Source organism: Hirundo rustica, chromosome 12 (genome assembly GCF_015227805.2).
Source record: "Hirundo rustica isolate bHirRus1 chromosome 12, bHirRus1.pri.v3, whole genome shotgun sequence".
NCBI lineage: Eukaryota > Metazoa > Chordata > Aves > Passeriformes > Hirundinidae > Hirundo > Hirundo rustica.
This window is the reverse complement of record NC_053461.1, coordinates 11173567-11195471: the sequence shown is the minus strand read 5'-3', so window position 1 is coordinate 11195471 and position 21905 is coordinate 11173567. Positions and strand designations below refer to the sequence as shown.

The 21905-nt window shown below is 44.7% G+C and overlaps 1 protein-coding gene across 6 annotated transcripts in view; it reads left to right on the top strand.

The window, feature by feature from the left end:
* Nucleotides 1-21905, top strand: part of GRIP2 (glutamate receptor interacting protein 2) — a 267965-nt gene that overhangs the window by 231438 nt on the left and 14622 nt on the right. For all 6 annotated transcript variants that reach the window (XM_058422217.1, XM_040076223.1, XM_040076226.1 and 3 more), the window contains 7 exons: nucleotides 2915-3060; nucleotides 3688-3768; nucleotides 12145-12211; nucleotides 13030-13175; nucleotides 13459-13603; nucleotides 17843-17982; nucleotides 20270-20446. In XM_058422217.1, the coding sequence (XP_058278200.1) occupies nucleotides 2915-3060; nucleotides 3688-3768; nucleotides 12145-12211; nucleotides 13030-13175; nucleotides 13459-13603; nucleotides 17843-17982; nucleotides 20270-20446 (902 nt within the window). The remainder of the gene's footprint in view (nucleotides 1-2914; nucleotides 3061-3687; nucleotides 3769-12144; nucleotides 12212-13029; nucleotides 13176-13458; nucleotides 13604-17842; nucleotides 17983-20269; nucleotides 20447-21905) is intronic.

Here is a 21905-nt window from a genome sequence, read left to right as displayed (position 1 = left end):
ACCTGTGCAGGCCAGCTCAGGGGCATGTAAGGGCACAACAGATGAGTTCCTGCATCCAGCAGTGTGGCCACGGTCACAGCTGCTCCCCCCACAGCTGGATTGACCACGCAGATGTGGATGATGCTGAGTGTGGATGAGCTCTTCAGTGTGTATCCTGCCTAAGGCTTGAGTATGTGCTGCTCTGTATCAAGCAAAACACCTCCGCTGCTCTGTTGCTGTCTTTAAGCCGAGGGAATGAGTCATGGCAAAATGCAAATCTGTTCTGCCGCAGGGAGATATTCCCATCATGGACTCCAACATATCTATAGGGCTGTCTTTCACTCCAGGAGATGCCTGTACTCCTGTTCTTTCTGATTTTAACAGACTTCTGCTCCCATAGTCTGAAAGCACTTTTTAGGCATTAATGTTAAACTAAGCATCTCTGAGACGAATGCCTTCTCTTTGGGAAAAACTTCCTGAAGATTCTTGTAGGTTCCCATGGCAGAGCCAAGGAGAGCTCTGCAGGACCCTTGGCTCCCCAGGCTCCACTCCCAATGCAAGGACACATAACAGCTGGAAATGGATGTCTCTGGAGTGATTTTGAAGTGTTAACAAGACATGTCAGGCCTCCTTGTACTTGGTAGAGGAAACATGTTGTGGCATAACACCACAAATTTTTACAAACCTGCAAGACCAGGGCTTAAACAACTGTGATTGAGTGAGGCTAATAATGAAAGAAATAAAATACCTCTGACCTAACAGAGCTGTTGTCTGTAAAAGACTCAAGCAAATGCACCTTGAGTGAAGAAACACAAGAAACGGCTGTTTTGGGAGAAGGAGCTCTGGTGGGAAAGGTGACCAAAGTTTGCTTTGATGCAGTGTAAAAATATCCTATGAAAGTATCTTCCCAGCCCTTGTGGCTGAAACAGTGGTGCCAAAGTGGACTGTGGCCCTGTGTGACCTTGAGATGGCAGTGATGTCTGAGTGATGGGCTGTTGGTCCCTCCTTTGCAAAAGGTGCACTGCAGCCATAACAAGAGACCTCCAGATAACAGAGGAGTAATCACTGTTGTACTCAGTGCCATCTTTGTATTTATAAGCTGATATTTCGAAGTGTGTCTACGTGGCTGCATAGCCACAAGTCCAGTCAAGGACTGTAATTAAACTTGATGTAATTTATTTGCAAGAGTGTGTTCATTTATATATACAACATGGAGTTGTCTGTCCTAATCCAAGGCTCCTTGAACAAACAGCTCTGAATTTGCATCTCATAAAGTAGCCAGTGTTTTTCCATGGATGGCATGAGCTCAGGCAAAAGTGTGAATATGCTTTCCTACCAGTAAAATAACCTTCTTGGGCTCTCTCCACACTTGTTCATATCTCAGCTTTTGGTGGGCCACTGGCACAAACTGTTGTGCTTGCTCATTTTTCTTGAATTCAGATGTGTGTACTTTTTCTTGATAACTCGGCCTTTCATATATATCCTGTTGTTTGGATGTGAATAATACAGCCAAGTGTCTGTTGCCTTTGATGCCTTTGTGTGCCTGGAAGCTGTGGTGCTGTGTTTTCTTACAACTGAATTGGGTGTGAGTGATGACGAGTGACTGGAAGGTTGAGTAAAAAACGAGCTGTCTTCTGTGAGGTATCTGAGAAAGAAAGGGGAAGACAAAGATGTGTTTGATCATTTAATAGGAAGGGAATAAAGATTCTCTGGAGGAGGCTTAAAACAGGATAACTAATGTCTTTTGGCAAATCTTTTTGGTAAAATAACTCCACATTTTGAGGGGAACCTTATGCTTGATGCCATAACCCTAAATCTCTTTTGGAGATGACTCTGTTGCTTAGTGATGGGTGAAGGTCTGGTCTAATGGGTAGCCAGGTGATAAGTGGAAAGTCTAAAAAGATGTTGTTAAAGTGAGCAACTGATAGAGGAGAAGGAAAATGAGCAATTTCCCATGGTTTCAGGGAACACTGCAGTCTTGTTTTTGTAGAGCCATGGGCCAGCCCAGGTGGGAACTGACTGAGATAATGTGGGAGATAACTTGGAGGATCATCTTGCTGGTGTTGCAATATATGTAAAAAAGAAGGGACTGTGGGTGGATACTGAATGAAGGAATGTGTGAAAAACACCTTGCTTATAAAGGCTGGGGGGTCCCAAGAGCAAACTGTACTGTACCAGCACATCTCCAACATGTCCATGTTATCATGTTCTCCTTCCAAAGTAAAAATCGTGCTGATCTCTGTTCCTGGAAAAAGTGGGTCTAAACCAATTCCCCTCAAGTGTCAGTTGTGGTTATATTGTCAGGCCATCACATTGGCCTTTCAAGGCAGTTAAACAGTAGCACTGTACATTTGGCTTTCAGAAATGTAATTAGAAGGGATAAATGATTATCTAATTTGCTGAGATATTTTGGTGAATTTATTGGATTGTAGCTTCAGTATTTGCCATGAACTTAGCAGAGGAATCTGTGCAATATTCAATGCCATTAGTTTGTGTTCTAGAGGGTGCAAGTGCATGGGAAGAGCCGTTTGTGGTTAGATCAGGAAGGAAGTCACATTCCCTTGTATTTATCATTCTCATCTCTCAGGCACGGTGTTGATTTTTAGAAAGGTGAGGGTTACTTTTTCCCCACCTTGGTTGTTGCAAAAAATGTGACCAGAAATGGTTATTTAGAAGCAAACTGTGTTTGAACTTTAGAAACCCACAAAGGTGTGCTTCCTTGTGCCCTTCCAGGGACATGCGGACGGGTACAGCAAAATGAGTTATTTTCTCTTTGGGGCCACTTCTGCAGAATATATCAGTACTTTATGCGTCTTGTAACAGATTTGCCTGGCAAAAGTAACTCATGGCTGGTTATGGGGTTGTTTTTTTCCTCCTTTCCTCTTTTTCCTTGTCTCCTTGTTCCCGTTCCCTCTTTTCCCACTGTGAACTGCAGGTGTGGACTGCTGCAAGTAGGAGACAGAGTCCTTTCCATCAATGGCATCGCGACGGAGGACGGGACCATGGAGGAAGCCAACCAGCTCCTGCGGGACGCGGCGCTCACCAACAAAGTGGTGCTCGAGATCGAATTTGATGTCGCAGGTACCTTCCCAAAGGAGCTGCTGCTCCTCTCTGCCCGCAGGGCTCTGCCAGTGCCTTTGCTAACCTGTAGGAGGGAGCATATTCACAAGGCTCAGAGGGAGGAGTGAGAAACCCTGCGAGGACCTTCTCCATTTCTTGTTGTTCTCTAACGTGCACCGAGTGGAGGGTTCTTCTGATCCTTTCATAAATGTTCTGTGCTCATTGCTTGGCTGAGATAAGCCTAGGGATTAGATAAAGAGGGCACACTTTAAATATTTGCCCATTAATAGGAATAGTATTTATATTCATTTATGGCCCTGAAGCCAGGAGGGAGCCAAAGCTATAGGCTAAGGGTAAAGTGCACCTTTGTGTTAAAAAAGAACTTTTATTTTTCCTTTTACATTGACAGAGCTGCTTCAGTCTTGAAATACAGTGTGATGTGAGCACTTAACTTGATGTTCAGAGCATGTATTTTTAATGAGAATCCAAATTTCAAGCTGAAGTCCACAGGGCCTCAGATAACCTTATTTGAACCAGTAAAGCAGTGCTTTATGGGCTTGTTTTCTTGGTTCCAAAGAAACCATACATGCAACTGAAAACTCTCTTTTTTCTCCTTTTCTTCTTTTTTGTTTGTCTTTGACTTTATAGAGTCTGTCATACCCAGCAGCGGTACTTTCCACGTTAAATTGCCCAAGAAAAGAGGTGTAGAGCTTGGAATTACAATCAGCTGTAAGTATTGCTCAGACTTGCAGTAGCAGTTGCAAGAGCCTCTGCTTTTCACACAGGCATTTTAGAGGACTCAATGGAGAGAGATAAGATCATGTGGGGTCTCTGGAGCACTCCGGTACTTGTGATTTATCCCAGAATGAATCAGATTTGTGGTTCCTGCCTCTGTGAACTGGCAGCCACAGAGAAAAGCAGCTGCATCCAGGTTGGGACAAAGGATGTGTCTCAACTGATCACTTGATCTGTAGTGCAGAGGAATATTATATTATTAGTAATATTATTTTTATTTCCGTGATCATGCTTTTATTATGTTCTTTTTAAAAAGAATTGCCTGGGTCTGGTGGGACCCTTGCAAAAAGAGGTGGAGGAAGGAGAGCAAGTGAGAGGTGAATGCCACAGCTTGAAGGGTAGAGAGAGGAAACTGCCCAGAGAAGGAGCATGAGGAGGGTGGTGGGTCTTAGAGACAAGGGAGGGCAGTTTAAATTCCAGGGTTTGCCAGGAATTGTTTCATTGGCAAACTCAAGCCATGCAGAAGGAAAGGCATGTGCCAGGACTTGGTGTGCACTGAAAGAAGAGAACATAAACCTTTTTCCTTCTTTTTTCTCTTCTCTCTTCTCTGCTCACTCTTGATTAATTATTAATCTCTGTTTCTCTTCTGAACATAGTTTTTTATTTAATGATCTTTTGGCCTCTTTGGAGAAGATGCTGTATGGGGATGATATAGGCAGATTCATCCCAAATTTCTGGCTAACTTGGGGTCTTCCACTTTGTGTCAGTGAATTTTTCCTGTATGGCAAACACATACCAGTCTTGGGTCACTCATCCCTCCTTCAATTCTGGGTAAAGTGAGCTGAAACATCTCAGGTTTGCCATGCCCCGAGACTGCCACCCCTCTGAAACAAAGCAGCTTGTGAAACTGCAATAATGGGACCTCTTGTCTAAGCCCTCAGGAGCATGGAGCCAGCTGTGTCTGGGGAATGGAGAGCAAGGGACACTTGAAAACCGAGGTTTCATTAAAAGAGATAAGCTATGGTAATTACCTCTTGACATTTACAGAATTACTTAGAGAGTTAATTGGAGGTGTTCTGGTCGAAGTGGGGAGATTCTCAGGAGTCACTGGAACATTGACAGGATGATGCCTTTGCACCTTGTGATATTTCTTCTCCCTCCTCTCAGCTTCCCCTATTTGTGCCACAAGGACAATCCTGAGAAATAACAGCACAGTATTTAACATTTGGCTTGGTAGCAGTTACTGTCTGAAGACATCAAAATGCTTTCTGAAAGCAGCAGGCTGTCTATAATGGCATTTCACTGGCAGGGAGCAGTGCATAGTGCAGACTGTGCTGGGTTCCAGCCTGCTGCCCTGCCACTGCCTTGGCATCCCAGCCTCAGGGAGCAACCCAGGATAATGGATCTGGTAGCAAAAACTGGCTTGAGCAAGGCCCTATTAAGTTTCACAGTTTAGTTTGTGTCTGGAGTTGCAGAGTAAAATGAACGTGGGAGCTGTTGGCAAGAGCATAAGTTTTATTTGTGAAGTCTTATTTGAATGGGATCTGCTTCTGATGTGCATTTACTCTTCAAACATATTTTTATGTTGGAAAGGTTTTCAAATTTGTTAAAAAAAGTGATTTCACACACTTTTTTGAAATCACTGCTAGTAGAAAGAAACTGACCCCTGGGTTTTAAATAGATGCCCATTATCCAACTACAAAGCAGCTTTATAACACTATAATTGATTTGATCTTTTTGATTGCTGAATATGTTTGTAGGATATTGTTTTAGTAACGCACATGCATAAATCTAAAATATATTGCAGTTGTTTCCTCAGTCAAAGCCAAAATGATATTTACAAATGGAGAAAAAGGCACTCAGAAAATGTGGTGGCAAGGATGAAATTCAAGTTTAATCCCAATTTTGTTTGCATATATTAGTCTATATAAACCTATGTCCACGTGATCCTTAGCAAATTAGATCATAATTTTTTCACTTTGCCTCTGACCAGGCAAATAAATTTACCAGTTTTAAACATTAAAACCAAAGCCAGCAGCCTTATGTTAAGTCCTTCCTGCAGAGACATGATGTGCATGCAGGAGTATGATGCAAGCAGCAAAAGAAAAGAGGTAAAAATAACCCTTCCCAGTTTTGCTCAGTTCCCTTCCTCTCAGTTCTGCTGACTTGAGTGCTTGTGTAGATCTAGAAACAGCTTTTACAGCTTTCCTTCTGATATGGAAAAGTATATAACTACTGTTTTAAAGGAGATGACTTGGTTTACTGGATTATAAGAATCCTCTTGCATTGGATTCTTGTTCCCTGCTCTGTAAAACTGGAACAGCTTAAGGAGGTAACAAGGTGAAGGGGTCAGTAGAAGACCCACTGCGCTGTCGTGGCCACAGAATTTGGTTTATTCATGAACTTTATAGTCTAGCTGCCCAACAGATGTAAAATGAGTTGCTTTCATTGAGTTTTACCTCTTGGCTTCAGCTGGCTTCTCTGTAGTTAATTCCTCTGCCTAGGAAGATTTGCCTCTGCCTTCTTAAGTGGGCAGAAGGTGTTACGACCTCATCAGAGGAGCGCTACAGAAGTAAATGTGATCGAGGTCTTGCTGTCCTGTGGCTCTCAGAGCTAATTGGGAGATGGACTAAGTAAAGGGTGGGGGGAGAGCAGGATTCTTGATGGATGTGTTAGAAGAATTCATGTAACGGAGCTGGCTGCAGGAGGAACCATAAATCTGCTCGAAATGCTCATAAAAAGGCAGAAGACCCAGGAGATTTGTGTAAGAGGAAGGCAGATGCTTCTGGTTCTGGGATGAGCATAGAGAGAGGGGCTGTACTTGCTCCTGGTGAGGGGCAGATGTTTGCTGAGGGCATTTAATCTTCTCAGAGATCTCAGGGTCTTCTAGAAAGAGAAGGCTTTGGCTGGGTGAGTCTCCAGTTGTGGTCTGAGAGCATGGATGGGTTTCTTCCCCCTGCTCAAACACAGTGTGCAAAGGGATACAGCAAATCAAGATGCATGGTGGAAATATGTGCATATAGCCCTATTTCCATTCCCCAAAGGATGAGTACAAAATCCAAGGGGTGAGCCTCTCACTGACAGTGCATTATACTCCTGAGAGATCTCTATGCCCTCAAGCTTCATTTCGGTCTCCTCCATATGCCAAATGAAGCATACTGAAGCTGCCATGTGTGTGCTGCTCCACACATTTTGTCCAGGGGTGAAGGAACACGAAGCCAGCTAAACTCTCATTTTCTCCATACTCCAGTACCTCAGCCTCTGTCTCAGAGAGAAGGGCATTTGCTTGTAGAACAGCTGTTCTGCCTGAAGAAGAGCAGAGCATGGTCCTTTCTGCTCCAAGGGCTCTTAAGCTTACCTGTTTGCAGCAACCTCTGAGGCTGTGAGTGGTGAGGATGCAAATACAGGGAAACTGAGAGTTTTGACACAGGGGTGTGAAGATCTGACCCTTGTTAGCCTGAGTTACCCACCTCCATTAGCAGAACACATGCCTCAAATGTTCTGATCTTGCTGGCTGCATCCAGTTCTAATGACGCAGTTACGCCTTTGTAGGTTTTCTGAAAATCTCTTACAAATTAAAATCTCCAGCTGTGAGAAGCTAATAGTCACGTATTCTTGTACGTTCAATACCTCACCTCTTAAAATAAGATATGGATTTGTTATTACCCTCTGGTAAATGATAGTTGATTACATAAAAGATTGCCTTTTGTATTGAGAGTTTCTTTTTTTATTTTCTGTTGCCAATATCTTCGCCAAGGGCTGTTTGTGACATTCACTGTAGGGTAGAGGTGTGTTGATGTTGCTGTTTAAAGGGATACGGAAATTGCTATTAATTTTAGATATGCATTAATGCTTTATATAGCTTGTTTATCAAATTACCTTTATATATCTTACCAAATCAATTCCTATGCCCTTGGTGTGAAGTACTGCAGATAAGGAGTAGGCAGTATATCTGCTTGCAGGTGATAAAACCGGAATTTGGGTAGATAGATAACTTCGATTAAGTTGCTTAAGCAGTGTGATCACTGTCCTAGGGAGAAGATGGATCTCTGAGCCAAGCAAATCTAGTTTTGCTGTCTCTGTATTAGCCTGTGCCCTGCCACCAGCCCAGCTGAGCATGTCTGCAGGTGGGGCAAGCTCAGCAGCCACCTGTCCTACCCCCTCACTCACACTACAGCTGATTCACTCTGGTGCTTTTATCCTGGTGGGATATCCTGATCTGGTTTTGCTGCCTGGAGATCGTGAAAGGAAAAGGATCTGCTGGAGGCACTGATAATTTATGCACCTGCTGCTAAACTTAATGAATGACAGAGGAAAAAGTTGGGTACTGAGGATTTGATTTTCACTGCTGCTCTTTGTAATCAATTCTGATTCACTTTTTTTTTTCCTCTTCTCATTCCTTAGCTATCCTGAGATTATCTGGTTTCTGATTTTATTATTTCCAATTTAAAATTTCTTCTTATAACATTGTTACATTTTCTTTAATTACACATTGGCAGTGTTGCTTTGGCTTGGTCAATGACAAAGGGCATTTTTAATGGGTTGATGCCTGTGAAATATGTTCTGGTGCTCTTTGGAGGGGAATAATTTACCAGTACAAGTCATTATGCATTCTATTAAAAACACAAACTGGACATGTGTTCCTGGCCTCATCATCCATCACAGTGTAAACACTGAGTGAGCCACAATCCCAGCAGAGAGACTGAAAGCAATTTATAAAAAGTAAATAACAGTATTGATCATTTCACCTTTTTATCACTGCCCTGTCACCACTGCCAAGCAGCGTTTTCGTTTTGAGTTTCTCCCCCACCGCATGCTTCTACCTTCACCAGCTGTTGATTTATGGAGCTTTCTCTGGGCCACTAGAGCAAATTTAAACTATATTTTGCACTGGTAAATCCCCCCAAAATACAAATGTGTCTGAAAAAGGTTCTGTTTCCACATGAAGTGGCTTGCTCTGGAAGATGGAGGCCACACAGCCAGGATGCCTGCTGAGAGTGAGCGTGGGTTTCTGCACTCCAGCTCCTGCCTCCACTTCTTCCCTTGACCTCCATTGCTGCCATCTCCATTTCACACACAGGAAAGCAAAACCCAGAGGCAAGGCTGAGTGTCTAAACTGTGTCTTCCTGCAGCAGAGTTCCCAAGACAATGCCCTTTGAAGAGAAATAACCACATTTACAGCAGAAAGGAATGGATAAGGAGGCTTTACTCATCTGTGCAAGTGTCTTAATGCCAAAGACCACAGCCCTGATAACATAGTTTAGGCTGGTGCTGTTTTAATTGCAGGCAAATTGGAAATGGTCTATTCAAAATCTCAGGGATTCATGTATCTAATGGCTCTGACCTCAACTGAGCCACTTCTTCAGTGAAATTGCAGCTCTCTCACTGTCAGGCAGCTGTTGCACAGAGAAACATCGTCACCCTGCGTGAACAGCCCAGGATGGTTAAAAATGTGAATCTCAGGGGTGCACAGGGCAAGCTGATCCCAGCAGACAGGCAGGAAGCCCACCTGGACACTCTGCTGGGGTGCCAGGAAGGGCTTTGGGATGCCAAATGTTAATTAATGGACTCAGTAACTACAGGTGTATAGAATGAACAGCAAGCCTCTGTTCTGTGCTGTGAGATTTCATTATCTTAACCTTGTCTCTTATGCCTCTTGAGAGGACATGGTTATTCATTAAGTCTCTCTAACTTACCCTTCAGATTTGATGGTTTTATAAAGCCTTTGCATTTTACATTAAGTAATTATGTAATGTGATGATCTCCTATCCCTTGAAGTGTTCAAGGACAGGTTCAGTGGGGCTTTAAGCAACCTGTCTAGTGGAAGGTGTCCCTGTTCCGTGACTGGAACTAGATGATCTTTAAGATCCCTTCCAATCCAAGCAATTCTATGATGATTCTGTGATATTTTGAACATTTTACATTTACAAGGGCTGCCATTAATTAAAGTTTAAGTTCTCTGTTGTAGGAACAGTTGTATGCAGTAGTATATGGCTCTTCCATTTAACTCAGATCTCAACAAAATCTGGTCGGAGAGCAAAGCTTCTAAAAAAAACCTGCAAACAAAACCCAGAATGATTTTTCCTTAAAACTTGCTTTGTTCTCTAAAGCACTTGGATGAAGCACTTGGTTTGTTACCCTTGCTTCTGTCATGGGAAGCTTGTGCTGTGTTCAGTGCTGACACCAACTGTGGAGCTTCAGAAGGACAAGGTCTCATTCTCTGCTCGGAGACTGACTGCGTGCAGGATCCCCCCACGTGTCACAGGACTTGCAAGGCGGATGATGGCATGCACATAAATTCTGCAGAGCTCAAGGCATGTTGTCGTCTATACTTCCTTTTTTTTTCTTTCTTTTTTTTTTTTTTTTTTTTTTTTTTTCTTTTCTTTTTTTCTTTTTTCTTTTCCCCCCTCTCTCTTTGCTCTCTTGGTGTTCAGGGTCTCTGGACATGTTGTTCAGCTGTGGCTTGGTCAGGTTAGAGATGGCCATCCCAGCCCACCAACAGGACAGGTTAGGATCCTTCCTAACCCCTTTCTGTCACACTGCCTCTGCTTTGAAACTAGTAAACAAACCTTGCAGCAAAAAGTATTTCTGGTAACCTGGATTGTTTTGACAGAACCAGGCTAGGGAGTGATTGAACATGCAGCAGTGCCACCTGACCCAGGGCTAGGGGTGTGCTCACAGTGCCTCCCCTCACCACTGCTCGGTCACCACTCTGTACACCTCTGTCAGCAGCAACTCTTATGTCCTATACTGAAAAGCAGAGCAACAGTAATAATTATCAGAGTGATACATCTCAATCCCTGTGCTGTTAGTCCATGGTGCGTGGCCTTCTCAGTCAGGGTGGGGATTTCTGCATTGTTTTTCCCTGAACCCCATCCTTATTCCCACTGCTCAGCTCTGCCCAGTGTGTCTCATCCTGTCTGCAGTCTGGTCCATGCTGGGGACAGGTTGAATATAGGGACAAGACCTCTGGGAATCTCCACAACACATCCCCTTCCCTTAGATCTTTGGACAGAAGAAAAACATGAGTGTCCAGTCCCAAACTGTCTGGTATCAGGCTCCAGTAAGACACGGGGAAAAGAACTCCTCCAGGCTCTGTACCATTCAGCAGCCACATTGCTGTGACTATTATAAAATCTGCTCTATGCTATGTGACCTCACTGTGGTTCTCAGCACTGCCACAACTGAGATTGGCTGTCTTTTCACTTTCTTAGTACAGAAGGTTTGGTTATTTCAGGGAGAGGATATCCTTAAAGCTGTTGGGTTAGATATGTATTTTTAAATCTCATAAATGAATGTAAACAACAGAAAAATCTAGAGCAGAGAAGCTGGTAAACACTCATTATGTCTGACTCTGGGTGCTCTCTAACTGCTGTTCCGGCAGGTGGATCTCTGTGTATTTGGTGCCATGTGCCTCACAGATATTTTAATCTCTGCCCTGCACCTGATATGTTCAGAGGCTGTGAGTTTCTTTCTTCCCACACAGTTTTTGTGAGAAGCTGAGGAGCTCTGTCAGCTTTAAATGAGGCAATGCAATTCCCATAGCACGGCAGGAGGGAAAGATGCAGGGTGGAATGGATGCTCTTTCTTGGTGTATGTTTGGCATGCGATTGACAAGGAGGTCAGGAGGAGTTTGAGTCATGAATCTCTCTTGGGTATCTCAGGAGAGCAGCAGGTCTTGCAGTCAAGTTTGCAAATGTAAATGCTCCCAGAGATGTGTACTTACATCTCATGGGCTGAAAAAGTTATCAGGGTCAGCCAGGAGATAAGAGTTGGAAACCACTCACCCCTTCCAGCTCTAGCACAAACCACCCCTGATTCATCTGGTTGTATGATTAAGTGCCCTGGAGAGCTGAACCAGCTGGAAAAATATGCTTTTTCCTTGGGTTGTTTTCCACCTGGAAAATTTCACTGCCCGCTTTACTTGAAGAACATGGAAATGCTTGTATGGAGCATGGGGCTGAGCTGGATGCTCTCCAGGCAGCACTGCTAATTCTGACTGCAGCCATGGGCTTTGGCTCCCTTGACTTGTGTGTGAGGGATGGTGAGGGGTGCTTGACAGTGCTGGGATTGGCAGTGCCACCTCTTGCTGCTGGAAGCCTCTTGCTGCTAGACACATGTCCTCTCCTTCAGGAGTACAAAGAAAATTAACCTGGGCAAAGGGGAACCAACAAACTTTGCAGGGATTTATGGTTTTTTTTCTTTCTTTCTTCCTGGAGAGGCTTCCGGAGTTCAACTGTGAAGCATCATTTTGTGATGGGAATATAAATCCTCTTTCCTTATGGCTGCTTCTCCCCATTAACCATCCACCATCCCTGTCCTGGACAGCAAACTCAATACCAGGCTTTGTACCATGTGTCTCTTTTGCAGCTACAAGCAGAAAACTTGGGGATCCTTTGATCATCTCTGACATCAAAAAGGGGAGTGTAGCACACAGGTGAGTGCAGGATTTTCCATCTGTCAAACCCACTGCAAAATGGCCCTCCATGACAGTTAGAATGTCTACTGGAGAAATTGAATGGAGCCAAAGCAGTCACACTTGTGCCTGGATATTTCCAGGATCCAAGGAGATCTCAGCACTAGAGGTTTTTCTTAGACCACAGTAGGGTTTGCAATAAAAGTTATCTGTATTGAAGCCAAGAGAATTGAGCTAATGGAGAAGGTGACCAGGGTACTGGTTTAGATGTCTGCTGAGTCTCTAGGAGATGGATCTTTAGCATTTAAGAGCATGTGGTAAAGGGCTTCATATATCCTGGGAGGTGCTCTGGCTCATCAGGTAGTTTGCCATGTCTCAGCTCCTGCTTTGGTGAACAGATTGAGTGAATTGTGGGCACTGATGGAGAACTGTGCAAATAACTCAGCATTTATCGACTTCCCCTCTGATCCCAATACCTCATAGCAAGGTGTTCAGAGGAATTTAGTGTGGCTGCATGGCTTATTTCTAAGAGTGCTCACACAGGAGTTTCCAGAAGGGGTAGAATATCTGTCAGTTAAACATCAGGCATTTTCAGGGCTGTATGTTACCCAGGATATTTATCTAATCTTCCTGGCTGGTTCTGTCTGGATACATGCTTTACATAAACTTCCTCTCTCTAAAATTGCAGGTGTCCCAGACTCAGGCCACAGTTGTTTTCCAGAAAAGATCAAGGACAGTAAAAAGTTAATAATGTCATTTCCACTGCAGAAATGAATGTGTTGTGGCATCTGAAAGACAAATATAAATGTACTCTTAGTTTTCTTTTCCTCTCCATGTAGAACTGGCACCTTGGAGCCGGGAGACAAGCTGTTAGCCATTGATAACATCCGACTCGACAATTGCTCAATGGAGGATGCTGTGCAGATTTTAAGGCAGTGTGAAGACCTGGTCAAATTGAAGATTAGGAAGGATGAAGATAACTCTGGTACAGAAATCCTGATGCAAACTGGTGCCTGTCCACTGTAATGACATTTCTCAATAGGTAGTGCAAACTAACAAAGATAAGGGCTGCTGCTGCCCCGTCACCACTTTCCAATTGATTATAGTCTATTTTTGTTATTCTGCCCTTAAGTGATGTCTGGAAGGTTAAAATCCTATTTGGTACAAGTGTCACTGAAGACTTCTGGCTTATGCTTCTAGATGCTGCAAGTCTTTCCTATGACTACTTTTATTTGGGAAATGAAAAGAATTCCTGTTTTCTCTTTCAGATGAGCAGGAGACAACTGGTGCAATTATCTACACGGTGGAGCTGAAGCGATATGGGGGCCCTTTGGGAATAACCATCTCTGGGACAGAGGAACCTTTTGATCCTATTGTCATTTCGGGCTTGACTAAACGAGGGCTGGCAGAGAGGTGAGGTTTGGGGGCAGAGCAGCTGAATTGATTTCAGAAGGGGTCTTGAACCATGCCAAATTTCCTCTGCTGTCATAAACTCTCCTTTGGTGTCTTAGTCTGCTAAGGAGGAAAGGTGCTCTGAAGGTACCAAGTGACATGAAGCAGGATGGTGGCCGCTGTGTTGCTGGGGCAATGAGAGAGGCACATCAGGAAAAGTCAGATCCAGTGAGTCAGGTGAATTCTGCAGCTGGGAATACATATATATTTTCCCCTCTTCCACAGGGGTGCTTCCTGGTCTGGGATTTGCCATGCACACCCTGTGTCAGGAGAGTGCCCAGCCTGCCTGTGGAACCACCATAGACTCTGTTCAGGACTCCTCTGTTGCTAAACTGGCTTATGGCCATTGCAGTGGTGTGTCCTGCTGAAACCAGGGATCTCAGGTGTCTTGCGACCTCTTCTTCCTTGTTGCTCAGTTACATGTGTGGGATCTCAGTGCAGGTTGGTGTGCCAAAACATCAGGCATTTATAGTGAATAAATGTAGGAGCAGATTTACCTTCAGCCTCCAGGGAGGTTACTGTGTGCCTGGGTCTGAATATATGTGGATGTGTGGGATTTAAAGGATCAGGACATTCCTGAGAGTATAAGGTGGAACTGAGTCATACACTCTATCTTAATTAATCTTTCTATATGGGAGCTGTGACTTGTAAATAGATCATTTTGGCAGCCCTGACTCACGCTTCTCTAAGGGTCCCTTACTTTGTGCTGCCTGACAGGCAGAACAGCCACAAAAATACCCTGAACAAACCGGTTTAAAGTGCAAGACCTTGGGGATGTTTGACAGCAAATCTGGCCTTTGTTTTTTTCTGTTTCAAGACCTCACTTCCTCTTAGCTGGTCTGTGAAACAGCTTTGTGTCATTTTCTGCATTGGGCTCCCAGAGCTCTCAGCACACTGCTGTGCATTTCCATTGCTTCCCTTTGGTGCAGAATGCAGAAGGTCTGTGTCTCCTGGGAAAGGAGGGGATGGACTTAGTCATTAGTGATTCTTCTCTTTGGGGATTTTACATCACTGCCTGCCACTGTAGGATTTGGTCTTTTTTCTTATAAAATAATAGTCACAGAGTATCCAAGGCTTTTTTATGTAACACTTTTTTACTGTACCTGCAACCCAGCATGAGAGAGGTTAAGAATAGCCAGCTCAAATGCTGTCAGGTGTCAGAAGACAGTCTTGTACCTTTGTTGATCTCAGTTCCCTTTGCAATTCCACAGCTGTCCTCCTTTGAACTCGGATGCACATTCTGCTACGGCCAGGAATGTAGTGCAGGCGAGTGCTGCAGTACTGCTGAATTTTGATCAGGAGCGAGCAGGCAGTGAGGAATGAAAAGCCTTGTGAGAAGAGTGATGGAGATGTTCAGCACGTTCACTGTGGCTGAGTAGCAGATAACTCCATGGGGACAGAGCAGCACAGGGATAACCTTGGCTCCTGTGGGGAGGGCAAGGGGCACTGGGATGAAGGCTGCTTGCAGGAAAGGTGCATTTTTTTTTTTCTCCTGCAAGTGAGAGAAGGGGGTGATTCGACCTTGTCAAGGGAAGAAGGGTGCTCCTAGTATTATCCTAAATTGTCCCTTTCCTGACGTCTCTACCTTTATCCATGCCCCAGAGGCCCTTAGCCAGGCTCTCATTGAAGGATGGAGATTTAAATCCAAATCCATGCTCTTGCTGGAATACAGGACATGGTTCGGCAGCACTGACATAGGATGGACCTGATCCCAGTGTCTGATAAGAGCAATCCACAGGCCATTCTTGCAGAGGCACAGGTGAAAGTCTGCCCTGCATCTTGGGCTGCTGGCAGTGGGGGAGGCAGGGATCAGTCACACATCTGTCTATGGGTCACAGGCTGCCTAAGTCAAAAAGGCTTCAGAGTCAGATGATTTAGGTTTTATCTTGAACTTGAACTCTTTTTTCCTCATGTTTGATCCTATAGAAAACTACAAAAGCAGCTCAGGCTTAGATTGGTGTTGAGCTGTGATTCTCTGATGTTGCTGTCTGTGTCCCCTCCTTGAGTGCCTGCAGATAGCTTAAGCCTGTGCCACAGGACTTGTGTTTTCCTTCTTCTTGACCAAGGGAGCGTGCCTGAACAATATTGTTCAATTATGGTTGAGGTGCAATGATTCTCCAGGAGCAATTTTCGGCTGTTGCTGACATTTCAAAGTGCCAGACCAGCCTCCTTTAGTGCCACCTGTTCAAGTAGATAGGGGTGGCTACAGGAGAGTCTGGTCCAGAAGTATCCAGCACCAAGCAATATTGGCGGGGAGGAAAAGGGACAGGGACCCTGCCCATGTACCAAGTTAATCCCTACCAGATGTAGGCAGCCACCTCTTCCCCAGTGCTTGCTGAGAAGTGGCTGCAGCCCCTTTTACACCTTTCCACTTACCTGTTACTCAGTTCTGTTCTTGCGTGTCCCCTCTGAGCAAAAAGAGACATGCAGCCCATGGCTCCTTGGGCTGCTTTGTGTTTGAGGTGAATTAATGACTGTTGGTAGTAATAGAGAGGCACAAGGGTCACTAGCTGGAAACTGCTTTCTCTGTCAGTCCTGCTCAGCTTCTGTGTGCCTGGCCTCCCAGGGGGACCCTGAGAGAAACAGACTTGGGTTGCTTTCTCCCCCCTAAAGAAAAATACCTGGCTAAAAGTGACCTCTCTCTTTAATTTTTTCTGCATTTTTCCCTGCTGAGAGACTTTCACAGTTACTGCAGAGCCGTCATGTTGTTCAGGGCTGGCTGGTTGGGCTGGTGTCTTAGATGGATGTGTCCCCATGCTGGGTTCAGGGATACAGCAGGAAACCCTTGAATGCAGAAGCACTGCAGTGAGAAAAGGATCAACTGTAAACTGCCAGCAGTTTAGCTTGATTTTTTTGACTACATTAGGTGAAATTTTTAAGACAAATACTCCAGTCCCAGTTTGAACTGCAATTTGTTTGAACGCACAAATGTTTCCCTGACAGCTTTTCCAGGATGATTTGGGTGGGACAAGACGGACATCTAGTGGCTGCTGGGACCATCATGGCACTGCTGAGTACCTCAGCAGCAACAGAAGCCACAGCCTGAGTAATCCTGCCTGCTACTTGGCTGCTTTTCCTGATTTGATATACTTATAGTGGATGTTTCACAGCAGTGTGTCTACAGAACTTTGATATTTTGGGGAAAGCCAAGCAGCTGTTTTGCCTGCATTTGTATATCAAATTCCAGTTCTGCAGGAGCTGCAGTCCTGTTTGGAGATGCAACCTGAGGGAGACAAGTTGCCATGGACAAAAAGATATTGCAGTCCAGATTTGCATCTCCTCCTGGCTCCATCACAGAGGTTCCTGATAGCAGAACTTCCCACAGTACTGGAGGAGGAGGTGGTTGCTGTTCTTGTGTGCTGGACTTTGGGAGCTGTAGTGTGAGTTTGGGAAGCTCAGCGCAGCCAGTGGCTAGCATGAACTCCAGCCTTGGCAGTGGCTGTGACACATCCCAGAGCTTCACTGGGAAGAGGTGAAGTGAGTCTTTGCCTGTGAGCAGACAGAGGGAAAGGATGGACGAGGGCAGAATTGCCGTGACTTGTTAGTTTGTTCATGCCTGTTGCTGAAGCCTGAGGATTTATCTAGGTGAGAGCAATAGCCAGTGCTGGAACGTGTCTGAGCAATAAAACACAACCTCTTCCTGAGCTGCTGGAGAAAGTCACAGGGATGTAGCTGAGTAGGGTGAGCTTTAAGCATATCATTAACTGCAGCTGGTTCAGCTCATGCTTGCACACACAAGCAATTTTATTGAACTATTTTGTTTCTTTTTTTTTTTTTTTCCCAATAAGTTTCTAGGTTTGTTGGATAATTTCTTTCCATCAGGGTGAACATGTCCTTCAGTTCAACCCTGTGTTGGACTCCATGTACTGAAAATGCTTTTGCTTTAACCCTGTTGCTTTGAAGTGTTTTGTCTCTAAGCTCATCTGCAGTCCCATTTCCTGAGGGGCCTGGGATTTGAGGAGTTCATGTGTTCTGATGTGTATTTGTATGTCTGTGCCCATGGAAGCTGGGGAGGACCCACATTCCTGGTATGTGGTATAGAGTGTACCAAGGGTATACTGCACGGGAATAGAGTGTACCAAGAGGCAACAAAGACATATTTTAAAGTGCTGAGAGTTAATTTCTTCAAGCGACAGCTGAGTGTCCTCTCTTCCAGAGGATTGCTTCTCTGGAGTTTCTGACAGTGCCTTTTCCCTCCAGAACCGGAGCCATCCACATCGGGGACCGGATCTTAGCGATCAACAACGTGAGCCTCAAGGGCAAACCGCTGAGCGAGGCCATTCACCTGCTGCAGATGGCGGGAGAGACCGTCACCCTCAAGATCAAGAAGCAGACAGAGAGTGAGTTGAGGAGCTGGGGTGGGGAGGGGGAAGGCTCATCCCAGCAGGGACCCTGGGCCATGGAGCAGGCACTCCTGGGGTTGCTGTCATGTTGTGGAAGGTGAGATGAGACAGTGTGGTCATGGGCACGGCTGGGCACTGTGGGAAAACGTGAGTTTCTTGAACTTTGGACTCACAGATGATGAAAAGGCAACCCAAAGCCTCTCTGTGGTGATGGTAAGAGATGAAACAGCAGGTTGATTGACAATGGCAATTTTTAATTCAGATTGATGCTTTGTACTGTTGTTGCCATTCCCTGTCTCTGTTGGTATTTCACACAGAAGTGAAGCAGAAGTTACTTTTGGAAGTATAAGAATGTGGGATCTTTTAAAAATAGACCCTGTGAAATGAGCAAGGAGATTCTGAGTTGATAGAATCCATGAATTCCCACCCCTCCCCCCATCTTTAATTCAACTTTTTGACAACAATTGGCAATAAATCTGTTACACCTCTTTTCCTGGCTTGGGGTTCTAAGATCATCTTTCAAAGTATCTAACTTTATTCTAGGCATTCCCTGCTGGTTTCCCTGCCAAACTTCCTGTGCCTCTGAAGCTGTTGTTGACACAGTGTAAAAAAGCAGAAGCATACTTAGTACTGGCAGGTCACAGTTTTTTTGGGGACAGAAGGATAATTGGAAAAAAAGCAGGATCATTGAAACTTTTCTCCCCAATTGCATGACCACAGCCAAACAAAATTTCGTTACATTCAGAAAGTACCAGGTGCAGTCTGGCTTCATTCCAGTGTCTCTCATCCCCATTATTTTATATATATATATAATTTTTTTTTTTTTTTTTTTTTGGTGCAATGCTGCTGCAGTCTGTAGATTTGGCTGGACTTACCCAGCCAGTGGCCCAGAGTGCTGTGGTAATCAGAAGAAATCAAGAGATAAAGCTTTTCCAAGCAAGCATAGCCCTTGGGATGCCTGTCCTGCATCTGAAAAAGTGGCATCACTCTTAAACATAGAACTTCTATAGACCTCAAAGCAGTTTGCAGATGAGTGGCAATGGACCTCTTACATAGCACATAGAGGTAGAACTGGGGAATTGATTCCTTTTCAAGAAGCCCCAGTGTCTTCCCCTGTAGCCAAATGTCTTGGTCTTTGGTCTGAAATGCTCATTTTTTCCACCTGCTGACACTTAGCATTGTCACAGCACTTGGTGAAGTAATTGACATGCAAGTGCCTGTTGGAGACTCATTAATCATTCTGAGAATGAAGCAGGTGTAATTGAAATTTCAAGGTAATCTAGAGTTAATCATAGTGAGCAATCTTCTGAAGGCTTGGAAAATAGGGACTTTCAGGACACTGGGCTTTGTTTGGTAAAATAATCTGTCTTCATTGACAAATGCAGGCTTTCAGAGAGCTTTTTATCCCTCAGGTCAGAGATCTAGGGTGTGGACTGCTAGCAAGATATCTAGTCAGCAAGGACTTAAAAATATTCAGCACAAAGAGTGCTTGTGCTGAGAAATCATTCTTTGCATAGCTTTTGCCTGAAAGGAAATTTGATATAATGATAATAAGGGCCTGTTAGCCCTAAATAATGGGCTAAATATAACTAAAATAATGAAAGGGAAGGTCTGGGCTTCATCATTCGCATTCAGCTCCCATTTTCTGATCACTGATCAGGGGAAATTCAGCCTCAAAATACCACACCCAGGAATTCCACTGTTGTCACATGTGTGGGAGACTCTGGAGCGGTGGTGGTTAGCTTTGAGTCCTTATGAGGTTGTACAGTCATGGAAAAGGGCTATAACTTCAGCAGTGGTGGTTGTCATTGGAGTCCAATTAAAACATCTGTCTGTAGCCAAGTCTGCAGCCAGCACCTGCCCTGGTGCTGCTCTGAGTATAAAGGAGGCCCTCTGAGACCAGAGAAGCTACAGGGTATTGCTTGCAGGAGCCAACACTTCTCTGGGTGGGGTTGTTTCGAGGAAGTTTCCAAAGACACAGGAAGATGTGCTTGTGAATTGCTTTAGGTCCCAGCTCTCTCATATGTGGTAATCCTCAAATCCCCATGGCTGCTCCTTGTATTCCATGTGCTAAAAACTCAGGCATTTTTCTTGATTCAGCTCGAGATAAGAGTAATGCATTAAATCCTTTCAGCTTCATTGCACATGCCTTTCTCAGCTACTTTTGAAAAGCTAAAGAGGTACTTTAAAGACTTACAGTACCTGGGCTTGCTCCTGTGTCAGCATAGGCTTTTCCCTGAGGCTTGCTCTTCATGCCTGCTAAAGCAGGATGTTCTTGTTGCAGAATCCTACCCCAAGAAGTCGGGGAGCATAAACGAAATAAGCGACCCAGAAGATGAACTGCCAGACTCCCAGAAAACTAGCAAGCTGTCTGAGATATACTCCAACACAATTCCGAGTGTGGACAACACTGTGGAGTCCTGGGATGGCTCTGCCATTGATGCTGGGTATGGAAGCCAAGGTAAGCCAAGGCTGTGTTTTCTTAGGTGTCTCTGCTCTCTCTGGGTCTTGTCTCTGAACGTGAGCCAAAGCCTGTGGCCTGATCACATTTGTATGGCCTCTTGCTTCCAGCAAGGAACAAAATGTATTTTAGAATGCACTCATGTGGTGCTTTGAGTTGGTGTATCTGTTTAGGCTTTTATTGGCACGTTTGTTCTGGCTTATATGGCATCATACTGTTCTCATCATTTTCAAAACCATTACAGCACTTTATAATTCGCATAATCAGAGACAGTATTCACTGGCTGTATGTTTTACAGAGTATTTGGCCCATAGCTCACTTTTATTTCTCCAGAGAGACCTTGTAGGACAAAATAATCCACTTCAGGGTATTTTAAAATCCACAAGAATATCTTGTGACTAGAAGCACTTGCTTAACAAAATAATTAAGGTAATACTACAAGAAAGTATCTCTAACTCTCTGGTGAGTGATCAGATGAACACATGTCTTCGAGGTCAGGTTTATTCAGCTGTGGCTTCTAGCAGATGTGGAACTGGAATGGAGGATACTGTAGTCATGGGAATATATTTTTACTTGGAGAAATGCAGTGGACAATAGTTATACCAGTTCAGATTTAGTGATGTAAGCTATCATTAGCCCATGTTGAAGCAAACCAAAATCCTGAATCAATGCTGCAAGAGGAGACTGGTGTGGAAACACTCCTGTCCAGAACAGAGTGTGAAAACAGGGAGGGATGCTGCAGGGTGCTGCTGCGAAGTGTGTGTGTTGTGCTCACTGCATTCTGGCCAAGTTCAAGGGACAGCACTGCCCGGGGGTCTCCTTGCCCATCTCTGTGTCTTCCTTCAGCTTCTGTTTGTCTGAAGTCTTAATTTGGGAGCACAGTTGGGACTGGAGGCTTCATTAAGGAGGAATCCCCTGGCCTTCATAATGCTGCAATCCTTCTCCATCTAATTGAATGTTAACACAAGTTGGACGCTGGGAAGTGATTGCTTTGCTAGTAAATTGAGAACAAGTAATTGAGCACAGCACCCCAGGGAGCAGGGCTGGTGCCAAGTTGCCCAAGATCCACACACTGCAACTTTGCTTCAGGGGCTCTCTTGTCTTCCCTGGTAATTGCATTTGGCTGCATGGTGGTGCAGTGGTGCTGGCTGGAAAAGGGGGTACTGGAAGGTAGGGCATGGGGGGTTGCCCATGGGATGGGCATGGAAGGCAGGGTGCAGGGAAACCTGAGAATCAAAGAGCCTGGAGATTAGGGGTTAAACCCCAAATGAGAACTATAGATCAGGATCTGCAGCTTTGTGGGCTTTTAGGTTCATCCACAGCAGTAGGAGATGGCTCAAGGAAGGATTTTGGCAGGGAAGCTGTGCTGGGCAGGGTGGGAACATGCCACCAGGTGGCTCTGAATCCCAGGGATCCAGCCCTTCTCTCTGGAAGGAGGAGGTGAATCTGTTACGATGCC